The sequence below is a fragment of the Cebus imitator genome, unplaced genomic scaffold, assembly GCF_001604975.1.
Source record: "Cebus imitator isolate Cc_AM_T3 unplaced genomic scaffold, Cebus_imitator-1.0 Scaffold4, whole genome shotgun sequence".
Taxonomy (NCBI): Eukaryota; Metazoa; Chordata; class Mammalia; order Primates; family Cebidae; genus Cebus; species Cebus imitator.
In genome coordinates, this window is record NW_016107319.1 from 11900630 (window position 1) to 11915705 (window position 15076).

At 37.4% G+C, this 15076-nt stretch overlaps 1 protein-coding gene across 4 annotated transcripts in view; it reads right to left on the minus strand.

Annotated features, from left to right (window-relative positions):
* The window catches only part of TTC29 (tetratricopeptide repeat domain 29), a 237736-nt gene that overhangs the window by 86325 nt on the left and 136335 nt on the right, over nt 1-15076 (minus strand). For 3 of the 4 annotated variants that reach the window (XM_017534847.1, XM_017534852.2, XM_037740632.1), the window contains one exon: nt 8002-8230. In XM_017534847.1, coding sequence (XP_017390336.1) covers nt 8002-8230 — 229 coding nt within the window. Of the gene's footprint in view, nt 1-6355; nt 6485-8001; nt 8231-15076 lie in introns of those variants that run through there. The other variant, XM_017534861.1, reaches the window with a different exon arrangement.

Below are 15076 nucleotides of genomic sequence, written 5' to 3' on the forward strand. Positions count from 1 at the left end.
TTTTTTAAGGAATGAGAGTTTCTTAATTTTGCCCAGGCTGGCCTTGAACACATAGCCTTGCCTCCTCAAGCGCCAGGGCAACTGGCCAGAGCCACCATGGCTCTCCAGGAATTCTTAAAGAAGTGTTATTCTAGGGTATAACTAAGGAATTCTGAAGTACTTTTGTTTGAGATTATATAATGATTCATTTCATAAACCTTTATTTTTTCCCACCTCCATCCCCACTGTCATATGTTGATACATTTGCAATAGCATGGCAGAAACAATGTAAAGGAGTTATTTGTATGGAATTTATTGCAAATCATATTAAGGAGAATAATGCTTTAAAACCCATAATAATCCTTTTGGGTTTGTTTTTTTTTTGGATCATCTTAAATTCAATTAGAGTAAAATAAAACTTAAAAGCATAAGAATTTTCTCAGAAACCTAAGAATCACAGATTTAAAGAACAAAAAAGGAATTCAGAGATTCTGTAGTCTAATCACCTCTGTTGCACCCCAATTTTCAAATGGGGAAACTTACACAATGTGAGAATCTTAGTCCATAGGGACACTGTGAATAAAAGACTTCGTATATTAAGTAATTATCCATTTAATGTCTCCTAAACCATACATCAGAGTCCTATAAATAATAATATCAACCTCAACAGCAATAACAGGACTACTGAAAAAAGTTTTAGATTTTTTGGGCAGGAGGCATCTTTCAGGATATTGTCCATTAAAGATGTACAGTCAAATTTCTCTGTTTTAAAGCCAACTGGAATTCATCATTTCTGTGTGATTATATCACCAAGGGTACATATTTAGGATCATTAGCTTTATTTATTTTTTTATTTATTTTTAGATTTTTAGAAGTTGCTTTTGCTTTTTCAAAAACTTCTTTTGTTGGGGCTCCTTGTAGAAATGGTGGATTCCAGATCTGGATGCAAAGATGTATACCAACAGCCTGAAACAATTTCTCATAGCAAATAGAAAGAAAGCCATTAAAACCCACAAAACCAATATTAAAAGCCTCCTCTGTGCTAGAGGCTGTGATGATTTGGGGCCCCCAAATACCCAGGATCAAAATGTATCACCTATCCTAAGCCAGATAAAGTTTTTGCAATCTTAGGGAAAAAAAACCCAACAAGATCAAAAGTAAAAACAAATCCCTTTTAAAAAGGAACCCAACAACTAGGCAATGAGATTTGGGTGTTAAAAGAGTGGGTTCTCAAAGAAGAGGCTGATGAGCACTAACAACATTCAGTTCAAGTATCAAGCTATGGCGGTCTCCAGGCTGGCAGTCATCTGCCTGGTGGAAACTGAAGGCGCCTCTACAAAATCAGATTTCTCTATTTAATTTACATTTACTTTCACATTTGTTATAAACCCTGCAATGCATTATTATTTGTTTGCATTAAATGATCAATTATTTTTAAAGCAAATTAAGAATGAAAAAGTATTTTATTTTTACTGATATATTTCTAATTTTCATGTTCTTCATTTCTTTGTACAGATGCAGATTTCAAACTGGATTCATTTTCTTTCAGTGTGTAGGACTTTAACATTTCTTGTACTGATGTTTGGTGATTAATTCTCTCAGCTTTTGTATGCCTGGCAAAAGCTTTATCTTGTCTATGTTTTTGACAGACATTTCCACTGAGTATACAATTCTAGGTTTGATGATTATGTTTTTATTTCAGTACTTTAAATATCTTCTTCTGAACTGTAATTTTTACAACAATCTTTCTGTCCTTTTCTGTGTCCTATCTCTGTATGTAAAGTGTCCTTCCTCTCCCACCTCACCCTAGCTGCTTTAAGATGTTTCTTTTGGTCGTTAATTTCAAACACTGTGACTATGGTATGCCTGGGTTTATTTTCCTGATGTCTCTTTTGCTTAGGGTTTATTAAGCTTCTTAAATTCCAGTTTTTGGTTTTCTAAATCAAATTTGTAAAACAACTGGCCATTGATTACTTTGTAAAATATATATTTTTGATCTATCATCTTTTTCCTCTCCTTTGCAGCCTGCAGCTTATTCATATATTAGGCTTCTTGAGGTTGACCCACAGTTCTCTGACATGCTCTGTTCGGTACTTTTTCTCTGTATTTCACTGTGGATAGTTTCATTTCTATTGCTATGTCTTCAAATTCACTAACCTTTTCCTTTGCATTGTGTAATCTGCTGCGAATCCCACTAAGTTTATTTTTCATCTCGGACATTTCATTTCTTCCAGTACTCTTCAAGCTCCTACCACCTCCTTGAACACATGGACTATAGTTTTAACAGCTGTTTTATGTCCCTTGTCCGCTAATTCCATTATCTGTGTCATTTCTGGGTCTGCTTCTATTTATTTATTCTCTCCCCATTTGAGTCATATCTTCCTGCTTCTTGGAACATCTAGGTAATTATGATTGGATGCCAAACCCAGGGAATTTTTCTTTTAGGGTGCTACATATTTTTTATTCCTATAAATATTCTTGAGTTTTGTTCTAGGATTCAGTTAAGTTATTTGAGAACAGTTTAATCCTTTGAAATTTGCTTCTAAGCTTTGTTAGGTGGGACCAAAGCAGCCTTACATCTAGAGCTAATTTTTTCCCACTCCTCCCAATGCCCCATTCTGGCTGGTAGGAATGCACACTATTCCCAGCTTCACATACACACACTGATCAGTACTCAATTGAAGACTGCAGGGCTCTGGAGCTCTCTGTGCAGACAGCTTCTTCAATGTTTCTTTTCTTGGTTATGAACTCTAGCAACATTGGCTTCCTTGAGCTCAGTTCGGTCTCCTTAACTCAAGAAGTCTGCTGGGCTTTGCCTTGGCTCCCTCCCTATGCTAAGGCCTGGGAACTTTCTCCAGGCAATGCCCCAGGACCATCATGAAGCTCAGCTCCTTTGTTTCCCCTTCCTCGGGAATCACTGCCCAGTGCTGCCCGTTGTCCACTTTCAACAGTTGTCTTATGTGTTTTGCAGGAGGATAAATCTTGTCCCTCTTACTCTCTCTTGGCCAGAAGTAGAGTCTTACTGTTTCCTTTTATTATGAATATTTTTATCCACACTTTAATTTAAAATGTAATTTTAAAAAATGTTAGACATGGCTTATACTAACTCTAAAGTGATATATAAGAAAGGGCAACACATGTAAAGTACCTTGGACTAGAATTCTAGAGAACTAGATTACAGATGCATGCCATCTTTTGGATTATTATTGCATGACTGCACTGGACCTGAGGACATTTGAAAATAAAAACTGTGCGCCAAGTGATTTCCTTGGTGCCACATGATTTAATTATTTCATGACTTTATAAAACTCACAAAAAGCTCAAGATTTTAAGTTATTTTCAGAAGATGGAAAGAGGATATAGGAGTGGCAGCAGATTTAAGAGGGAAGAGGCAGTCACAAACTAAAGTGTATGAAGAGGGATAATCATGAGGAGAAATGCAGGCATATGCAGAAATCAGGAGCCCCACTAACAGTGTGGGATAGGACAGGGTTGAGGAAATGCTACAGAGAAGTAAGACACAGGGTTGAATAAAGGAGGATAAATTAAAAGTCTTCAGATAAAATAGTTCGCTACAACTAGCAACCTCAACAGTGCCAACCAGGGAAAAGTAAAACTGCATAGACATCAGATAGCTAGAAACTTCTTTATTATAAATTCTAGCAGAAGGATCAAATACACTTGGTTTTCCTCAGTTGTTTAATGTATAATAAAAATAGTAAGTTTTCTTTTGTGGAAACTCACAGAAGCCAATGTTTGTAGGGAGAAAAACAACAAATAAAATGCTCATAAACATCTAGATTGTACTCTTAAAGACTACAAAATACCATATTTAGTTAGAAAGATGCTCTTACTAAGAAATCATGGTCAGTTCCAGGCAAATCTTATCGACATCTATTTTGAACTTCAGGTAACAGGCTAAGGAGATGAAATGAAATCTTTTGCTGAAAGTCACAAAGCTAATTAGTGCTCAATATGATGTTGGAACTCAGATCACTGGACTCTTAACTAATAGCCTCTCTGAATGCCACCAAGCTGTCAGCAGGTGAGCTCTGATGCAGTCATATTTTTCACCAGACTCTTCTTTTTCTTTGTCTTGGTTTTGAAAACATTAATAGAGACAGAGAGTTGCTCTGTGATGATCAGATGGATGAAACTTACTTGCTTGCTGACTTTTTGGCTAATTCCATGACTTCCTGCTCATTATTAAAGTTATTAACCAACAGAAGTAGCTGATTGTAATAAAAGCTGAGGACTCATTTGTGACTGTGATTTTTTTCATGTTTTAGTTTTTAAAGGGTTGAGTTCATGAATGAAAAATACAAGTAAGGAACAGGTTACAAAAACGTGACTCAACGTTAAGCCCAGGGCTCAACATGAAGCCAACATAAACCAAGACTGTGAGATAAAGTCATGGTTTTGATTGCTTTCTTTTAAGAATATCAAATGATTTATAAGCCTAGGATGATATCATTGCCACTCAAGGAACCTTTACATGCCATTTTGTAGAAAATAGTGTCTTTAAGTAATGACCATCAACATTTTAATCTACTATATTTCTATAGTCAGGATTTGCATCTTATTTCTCTGATAACATTTACATTTGGCTACAGTAAGAAAGTACATTAAAACCATGTTACTGATGATTATTATCAGTGAAGTGGTTAACAATGTTGGTGTTTAAATGGCTATAATTACATTTCTAGGTTAACACTGCTATTAAGTTGAATAAGGAAAGCTTTTGTATCTGTGTTACTGTTCCACATGTGGGGTCTGAGAACTCTAAAGTCCAGATGAATGAGCCTTTGATTTAAGAAAAATTCTTCTTGATTGTACAGATAATAGCTCTATAGCTCTAGTAAGGAAAGTAAACCATATTTTGGAGAAATCAGCAGAAATTCATAGGCCCTTAAGCCTTTTGGAGCCAACCAATGTCAGTTGCTTTAGGATGAACAATTTTATTGAACTGCAATAAATTCGAATTTTTTCTAAACCCCTAAGTTTGGGAGGATAATCTATTCTTATTTTAATATTGTAAAGGAAGCATAAGCAATCATTTTAACCATATCTAAGAGTGTTAGAATAGAATGAAGGTGCTGGTATTTGCTGTGTTGCCCCTGAAAGGTATAAAGATGAGAGATGATTGCTGGTGAGTCACTGTTCTATTTCATCTAGAGACCTGAGTGCTCTCACTGCTCTATTCCCTTAGGGGGTCATGTTCCTCTGCTTAAAAGAATATTGCCTGCTCTCTGAGCTAATGATTTGTTTGGAGGATGGAAGTCTCAGAGGTGAAGATAACTGCACAGCTTTTAAAATGTATCTTTCAGATCTTTGATCTGCTTTTTTTCTGAATACATGGGACCCTTCAATGGCAAGATTAAAGATGCCTCTTAGAAGAAAGGCAAAAGTTGAAAACTTAAAAGCTGCTCAGATTTCCAAATAATATTTTTGTATTTTTGCATTTTGTTGACATCATGTCGGGTGAGTGTCGTCCTTCATTCATGTGATAATTGGATGGTAATCAAAATGCAGTGTTGGATCACAGGATTTTCAAGAAGATGGGGAAACTATGAATTTTGTTTTAAAAAGTAGTTAATGCTAACTAGCTTATGATTAGGGCATGCATACTCATTTTGAATTCTATTTAATTCAACAAATATTTACTTGGTACCTAGTAGATGTCAAACATTGTGTCTTCTTTTGTAGGGAATACCAAGAGCCAGGACCTGTTTTCAAGAGACTTTTACCCTTAATCAGGCAGTTAAGGCGATTACAGAAATGGCTGTGGAAGGATACAGAATATGCCAAATGCAAAGTGGGTAGAGAGAAATGAATGACATTCAATGGGGACAGAGAAGAGACCACATTCAAATGGGAGGGCATCGTGGAAGGTTTCAGCATTTGAGAATGACCTAGCAAAATGAGCAAGATTTTCTTGGTTGGGGCTAGAGCTGAAAGTCAGTGATAATAAGGTATGTGGTGTGTCAGGGGTCGGGGGAGTGGCAAAGGGCAGGGGAGGTAGGTGGTCAGAAAAGGTTGAGAAGCTTGTGTTTAATGAGTAGGCATTGGGGGCCAAGGAAGATTTTTGAGCAGAGCAGAGATAGTGTTAAGAGTTAGGGATCAAGAAGTATTTTTGAAGCACTTTAAAGCAGAATTTAGTGTCTTTTGAACTAAAAAAACATGTCTATGTAAACAAATGTGTTTGATAATATCCTACAGGTTATATTTCCAAATGAAATGGCTACCCCTAAAAATGTTAAACATGCCAGTAGTATGAGAATTAATTTCTCACTTATACTTGGATCCCAAAGGTTATTATTTTTCAGTTTTATAATGCTGTGGCTCATCCATTCATATATTTCTAATCTAGGTGAAATAAATCAGCAAGGGAGTGTTTTACTTTATAGCATTCTGAACAACTAATCTGCCCCCCTCTACCATACAAATAGCTGAGTTTTTAATGTCTGAATAATATTTTGATATGCTTTTGTTCTGCTCCTAAGTCCTGTTGGAAAAAAATATGACTGCATAAAAACAGGGAAATAAAACATACAAAGTATAGAAAAATAAATAATTTGACAGAGCAAAGAAAAGCAAAAGAGACTTTTTTAAAAGCAAAATTCAGGATTTCCTCGATAGACATAGATCTGATCAGAAGATACTTTTTTCAGGAATTTTTTTTCATAATTACCATTGTGATGGCTGAAGTTTATCCAAAATAAATCTGAAAGTGTGAGTAGCTTCACTTACCTTCTACTAAACCTTCGTCAGAATAAGTCATCTAATATGGGCCATGTTTCCTACGTTTTGTGTTTCTTCTGCCCATTCTGGGCAGAAAATATGAGAATCTGAAGGATACGTAACTCAAAGCTACAGAACTCTCAAACACGTGATGACAAGACAGCATGCTGAAGTAAGCACAATAGGACCTTGGGGGTATTTTAATACACTGAAATTCAACAAGCTAGCATTTTTAAAAAAAATATCATCTTGTTTTACTATGGATGTATTTGGAAGAAGATCTTTCCTTATTTTATAACTAGAGGAGAGTGAGTAGTTAAGTAATATTCTACTGACATAAAAAAGTTAACAAAACCCATTTGTGCTTAATTTGCTAGTTTTTACAATTTATTCTATGGAGGAAAGAAATACCAAAATAGATTGTTGTTTCATCTAAATGACCACAAGGGAACACAAAGAGCTCAAATCAAATAGAAGACACTTCTTTACATTACAAAAGCTTTGCCTTATGATTCCATTTGAGTTAGGTCAAAAATATTTAAAATATTTTACTTTAAAAAGTTTGATTTTCAAACAAATAAAATAAACCCTAAAGTCTGTCATAGGTAGTATTGTTTTTATTTTATTTTGTCTTCGTTTTTAAGATATCCCATTCTGAAGTTCTTAACTGGGGACCAGAGCCAAGCCTAGTTGACACATAATACCGACCTCTGAATCCCTTCTAGTAGTTTGTTTTTAATGCACTATTTTAAATAGAATTCTTCATATAAAGAAGCATGTAGGGAAAAAAAAAGTAGAATTGAGAAAGATTACTACCAAGTATTTTCTAAATTAATATTCAAGCTCAAACTGATAAAAAAATTGGAAAATTATCATTGGTGAAGTACAAGCACAAGACAAATTGGCGCTCATCGACAGTCACTCTTTTCAGTAAGGTATAACGCTGAGCATACTAAAAAACCATGGGCTTATTTCACATTCCTTATGCCTCATCAGTGCATAGTGTTGACTAAGATAACTGATGAAAAAAGAAAAAACAGCATGAGAATGATGATTTATCAGGTACACCACATTATTACCACTATTTTATGCTTCTCTTAAACATCAAAGGTATAATTTAGCACAAACGTATATCCAACCTTCTTGTAGTAATGGATTCATAAAATTAAAATTACCAATCAAATTAAAATCACCAACACTTGAGTAAATCTTTACAACGAAAGTGACTTAACCATTAAGAATGATATGAAAATTAAAGTGTTCTAAAAACCAATGCCTTACCAGTAACTGGATCAGGTTCAATGTCACCTCTGCGCTCCTTCCATGAGAGCAGGGAATTGAGGCTGGTAAGATCTGCAGACTCTATGTAGTTGTTCACTGTAAGCATCATCTGATGAGCTTTTGCTATTCCATAGTGGACTTTTGTCTCATCCATCAGAGGCATGCTTATTAGCTCTAACGTTGCGTCAAAAGCTTGCTGGAAGCATTCAGAAGCTTTCTTGTAGTGTCCCTAAAAAGGAGAGAGAAATAATTTTCTTTATTACTTTGAATGTCACCATTTCACATATTTTCTATCCTTATCCTTGCATGTCCCACACTGACCTTTCCACAGTTACACAGTTTATATTCAAGAAGAAAAGGATGGCAAGCGGGCTGTTAGGATAAGGTTCTTTTAAAGACCTGTGATTACTCACCATTCAATATCTTGAAATTAATTTAGTAGGAAAGTTGTATCTATTAGACTAAGCTATATCGGACTTAAGTTCTGTGGTGGCTGTCAAGATGGCTGAATAGGAACAGCTCTGGTCTGCAGCTCCCAGCGAGATCAACACAGAAGACCAGTGATTTCTGAATTTCCAACTGAGGTACCCGGCTCATCCCACTGGGACTAGTTAGATAGTGGGTGCAGCCCACGGAGGACGAGCTGAAGCAGGGTGGGGTGTTGCCTCACCTGGGAAGTACAAGGGTTTGGGGAACTCCCTCCCCTACCCAAGGGAAGCCATGAGGGACTGTGCCATGAGGAAGGGTGCATTCCAGCCCAGATACTACACTTTTCCCATGGTCTTTGCAACCTGCAAACCAAGACAGTCCCTCCAGTGCCAACAACACCGGGTCCCTGGGTGTCAAGCACAAAACAAGACAACTGTTTGGGCAGACACTGAGCTAAGTGCAACAGGTTTTCTTCATACCCCAATGGTACCCGGAACGCCAGCGAGACAGAATCATTCACTGCCCTGGAAAGGGGGCTGAAGCCAGGGAGCCAGGTGGTCTAGCTCAGTGAATCCCACCCCCACAGAGCCCAGCAAGTTAAGATCTACTGGCTTGAAATTCTCGTTGCCAGCACAGCAGTCTGAAGTCGACCTGGGACACTTGAGCTCGGTTGGGGGAGGGGTGTCTGCCATTACTGAGGCCTGAGTAAGCGGTTTTCCCCTCACAGTGTAAACAAAGCCTCCAGGAAGTTCAAACCCGGCAGAGCCCACCTCAGCTATGCAAAGCCACTGTAGCCAGACTGACTCTCTAGATTCCTCTGCTTTGGGCAGAGCATCTCTGCAAGAATGGCAGCAGCCCCAGTCAGGGGGTTATAGATAAAATTCCCATCTCCCTCTGACAGAGAACCTGGGGGAAAGGGTGGCTGTGGGCGCAGCTTCATCAGACTTAAACGTCCCTGCCTCCTGGCTCTGAAGACAGCAGGGGATCTCCCAGCACAGTGCTTGGGCTCTGCTAAGGGACAGACTGCCTCCTCAAGTGGGTCCCTGATCTTCGTGCCTCCTGACTTGGAGACACCTCCCAGCAGGGGTCGAGAGACACCTCATACAGGAGAGCTCTGGGTGACATCTGGTGGGGGCCCCTCTAGCTTCTAGAGGAAGGAACAGACAGCAATCTTGTTCTGCAGCCTCCACTGGTGACACCCAGGCAAACAGGGTCTAGAGTGGACCTCCAGCAAACTCCAGCAGACCTGCAGCAGAGGGGCCTGAATGTTAGAAAGAAAGCTAACAAACAGAAAGGAATAGCATCAGTATCAACAAAAAAGATGTCCACACAAAAACTCCATCCAAAGGTCACCAGCATCAAAGACCAAAGGTAGATAAATCCACAAAGAGGGGGGAAACCAGTGCAAAAAGGCTGAAAATTTCTAAAACCAGAATGCCTCTTCTCCTCCAAAGGATCACAATTCCTCGCCAGCAAGGGAACAAAATTGGACAGAGAATCAGTTTGATGAATTGACAGAAGGCGGCTTCAGAAGGTGGGTAACAACAAACTCCTCTGAGCTAAAGGAGCATGTTGTAACCCAATGCAAGGAAGCTAAAAACCTTGAAAAATGGTTAGACAAACTGCTAACTAAATTAACCACTTTAGAGAAGAACATAAATGACATGATGGAGCTGAAAAACACAGCCCGAGAACTTCGTGGAGCATACACAAGTATCAACAGCCAACTTGATCAAGTGAAAGAAAGGATATCAGAGATTGGAGATCAGCTTAATGAAATAAAGTATGAAGACAAGATTAGAGAAAAAAGAATGAAAAGGAATGAACAAAGCCTCCAAGAAATATGGCACTATGTGAAAAGACCAAACCTACATTTGATCAGTCAAGCCCACATTTGATCACTTTCACTACCTGAAAGTGACTGGAAACCAAGTTGGAAAACACTCTTCAGGATATTATGCATGAGATCTTCCCCAACCTAGCAAGGCAGGTCAACATTCAAATTCAGGAAATACAGAGAACACCACAAAGATACTCCTCAAGAAGAGCAACTCAAGATACATAATTGTTAGATTCACCAAGGTTGAAATGAAAGAAAATGTTAAGGGCAGCCAGAGAGAAAGGTCAGGTTACCCACAAAGGGAAGCCCAACAGCAGCTCTCTCTGCAAAATCCCTACAAGACAGAAGAGAGTGGGGCCAATATTCAACATTCTCAAGGAAAATAATTTTCAACCCAGAATTTCATATCCAGCCAACTAAGCTACATAAGCAAAAGAGAAATAAAATCCTTTACAGACAAGCAAATGCTGAGAGATTTTGTCACCACCAGGCCTGCCTTACAAGAGCTCCTAAAGAAAGCACTAAATATGGAAAGGAAAAAGCGGTACCAGACACTGCAAAAACATACCCAATTGTAAAGACCATCGACACTATGAAGAAACTGCATTAACTGATGAGCAAAATAACCATCTAGCATCATAATGGCAAGATCAAACTCACACATAAAAATATTAACCTTAAATGTAAATGAGCTACATACCCCAATTAAAAAACATAGACTGGCAAACTGGATAAAGAGTCAAGATTCATTGGTATACTGTATTCAGGAGACATATCTCACATGCAAAGACACACACAGGCTCAAAATAAAGGGATGGAGAAATATTTACCAAGCAAATGGAAAGCAAAGAAAAAAAGGAAGGGGTTGCAATCCTAGTCTCTTACAAAACAGACTTTAAACCAACAAAGAAAAAAGAGACAAAAAAGGGCATTACATAATGGTAAAAAGATCAATGCAACAAGAAGAGCTAACTACCCTAAATATATACGCACCTAATACAGGAGCACCAAGAATCAGAAAGCCAGTTCTTAGAGACCTACAAAGAGACGTAGACTCCTACACAGTAATAATGGGAGACTTTAACACTCCACTGTCAATATTAGACAGATCAACAAAACAGAAAATTAACAAGAATATTAAGGACTTGAACTCAGCTCTGGACCAAGCAGACCTAATAGACATCTACAGAACTCTCCACATCAAGTCAACAGGATATACATTCTTCTCAGTACCACATCACACTTACTCTAAAATTGACCACATAATGGAAGTAGAACACTTCTCGACAAATGCAAAAGAATGGAAATCATAACAAACAATCTCTCAGACCACAGTGAAATTAAATTAGAACTCAGGATTAAGAAACTCACTCAAAATGACAAAACTACATGGAAACTGAACAACCTGCTCCTGAATTACTACTGGATCAATAACAAAATTAAGGCAGAAATAAAGAAGTTCTTAGAAACCAATGATAACAAAGACACAACGTACCAGAATCTCTGGGACACAGCTAAAAGAGTGTTTAGAGGGAAATTTATAGCACTATATGCCACAGGAGAAAGTGGGAAAGATCTAAAATTGACACTGTAACATAACAATTAAAAGAACTAGAGAAGTAAGAGCAAACAAATTCAAAAGCTAGCAGAAGACAAGAAATAACTAAGACCAGAGCAGAACTGAAGTAAATAAAAACACAAAAATACTTTTCAAAAAAAATCAATGAATCCAGGAGCTGGTTTTTAGAAAAGACTAAAAAAAAATAGATTGCTAGCCAGACTGATAAAGAAGAAAAGAAAAAAGAATCAAATAGACACAATAAGAAATGATAAAGGGGATATCATCACTGATCCCACAGAAATACAAACTACCATCAGAGAATATTATAAACACCTCTATGCAAATAAATTAAAAAATCTAGAAGAAATGGATAAATTCCTGGACAAATACACCCTCCCAAGACTAAATCAGGAAGAAGCCAAATCCCTGAATAGACCAATAACAACTTCTGAAATTGAGGCAGTAATTAATAGTCTACCAACCAAAAAAAGCATAGGACCAGACAGATTAACAGCCAAATTCTACCAGAGGTAGAAAGAGAAGCTAGTATTATTTCTTCTGAAATTATTCCAGATAATGGAAAAAGAGGAACTCCTCCCTAACTCATTTTATGAGGCCAGCATCATCCTGATACCAAAACAGGGAAGAGACACATCAAAAAAAGAAAATTTCAGGCCAATATCCCTGATGAACATTGATGAGAAAATCCTCAATAAAATACTGGCAAACTGAATATAGCAGCACAACAAAAAGCTTATTTACCATGATCAAGTTGGTTTCATTTCTGGGATGCAAAGCTGGTTCAACATATGCAAATCAGTAAATATAATCCATTACATAAACAGAACCAATGACAAAAACCACAGATTATCTCAACATGCAGAAAAGGCATTTGATAAAATTCAACACTGCTTCATGCTAAAAACTCTCCATATACTAGGTATTGATGGAACGTATCTCAGAATAATAAGAGCTATTTCTGACAAACCCACAGCTGATATCATGCTGAATGAGCAAAATCTGGAAGCATTCCCTTTGAAAACTAGCACAAGACAAGGATGCCCTTTCTCACCACTCCTATTCAACATAATTTTGGAAGTTCTGACCAAAGCAATCAGGCAAGAGAAAGAAATGATGGGTATTCAAATGGGAAGAGAGGAAGTCACATTGTCTCTGTTTGCAGATGACATGATTTTATATTTAGAAAACTCTATTGTCTCAACCCATAATCTGCTTAAGCTGATAAGCAACTTCAGCAATGTCTCACAATACAAAATCAGTGTGCAAAAATCACAAGCATTCCTATATGCCAATAATAGACAAACAGAGAGCCAATTAATGAGTGAACTCCCATTCACAATTGCTACAAAGAGAATAAAATCCCTAGGAATACAACTTACAAGGGATGTGAAAGTCCTCTTCAAGGAGAACTACACAGCACTGCTCAAGGAAACAGGAGAGGACACAAACAAATGAAAAAACATTCCATGCCCATGGATAGGAAAAGTCAATATGAAAACGACCATACTGCCCAAAGTAATTTATAGATTCAATGGTATCCCCATCAAGCTGCCATTGACTTTCTTCACAGAGTTAGAAAAAACTACCTTAAATTTCATATAGAACCAAAAAAGCCAGTTCATAGGAACTTGCTTAGCCAAGAGAATCCTAAGCAAAAAGAACAAAGCTGGAGGCATCACACTACTTGACTTCAAACAATACTACAAGGCTACAGTAACCAAAACAGCATGGTACTGCTATACCAAAACAGAGGTACAGACCAATGGAACAGAACAGAGGCCTCAGAAAGAACGCAATACAACTACAGCAATCTGATCTTTGACAAACCTGACAGAAACAAGCAATAGTGTTTTTAATAAATGGTGTTGAGAAAACTGGCTAGCCATAGGCAGAAAATCGAAAATGGGCCCCTTCCTTACACCTTACACAAAAATAAACTCAAGATGGATTAAATACTTAAACATAAGACCTAAAACCATAAAAACCCTAGAAGAAAACTTTGGCAATACCATTCAGGACATTGGCATGGGCAAAGACTTCATGACTAAAACACCAAAAACTATGGCAACAAAAGCCAAAATTGACAAATGGGATCTAATTAAAATAAAGAGCTTCTGCACAAAGGAACTATCATCAGAGTGAACAGACAACCTACAGAATGGGAGAAAACTTTTGCAATCCATCCATCTGAGAAAAGGCTAATATCCAGAATCTACAAGGAATTTAAACAAATTTACAAGAAAAAAAAAAAACCATCAAAAAGTGACCAAAGGATATGAACAGACACTTCTCAAAAGAAGACATTTTTGTTGCCAATAAACATATGAAAAAAGCTCATCGTCACTGGTCATTAGAGAAATGCAAATTAAAACCATGACGAGATGCCATCTCACTCCAGTTAAAATGATGATCATTAAAGTCTGGAAACAACAGGTGCTCGAGAGGACGTGGAGAAATGGGAACACTTTTACATTGTTGGTGGGAGGGTAAATTAGTTCAATCATTGTGCAAGACAGTGTGGAGATTCCTCAAGAATCCAAAACCAGAAATACTATTTGACCCAGCAACCCCATTACTGGATATGTACCCAAAGTATTATAAATCATTCTACTATAATGACACATGCATACGTATGTTTTTTGCAGCACTATTCACAATATCAAAGTCTTGGAACCAACCCAAATGCCCATCAATGATAGACTGGTTAAAGAAAATGTGGCACATATACACCGTGGAATACTATGCATGTGGTTGAAGCTGGAAACCATCATTCTCAGCAAACTAACACAGGAACAGAAAACCAAACACCACATGTTCTCACTCATGAGTGGGAGCTGAACAATGAGAACACATGGACACAGGGAGTGGAACATCACACACCAGGCCTGAAGGGGAGTTGGGGACTCGGGGAGGGATAGCATTAGGAAAAATACCTAATGTAGATGACAGGTTGATGGATGCAGCAAACCATCATGGCAGGTGTATACCTATGTAACAAGCCTGCATGTTTTGCACATGTATCCCAGAACTTAAAGTATAATTAAAAAAAAAGATTTAAGTTCTTATCAATAAAAACTTGTCAAATATTGGCAGTTTCATTTGCTTCCATCTAATACATGGTAGTAAAAAGAAGTTTGGAAATGAGTGAACCAATTCACATTGATTTGGATAGAATTTTACTATTCATAAAGCTGGATTTAGCTAATTAAATATTTTTAAAATAT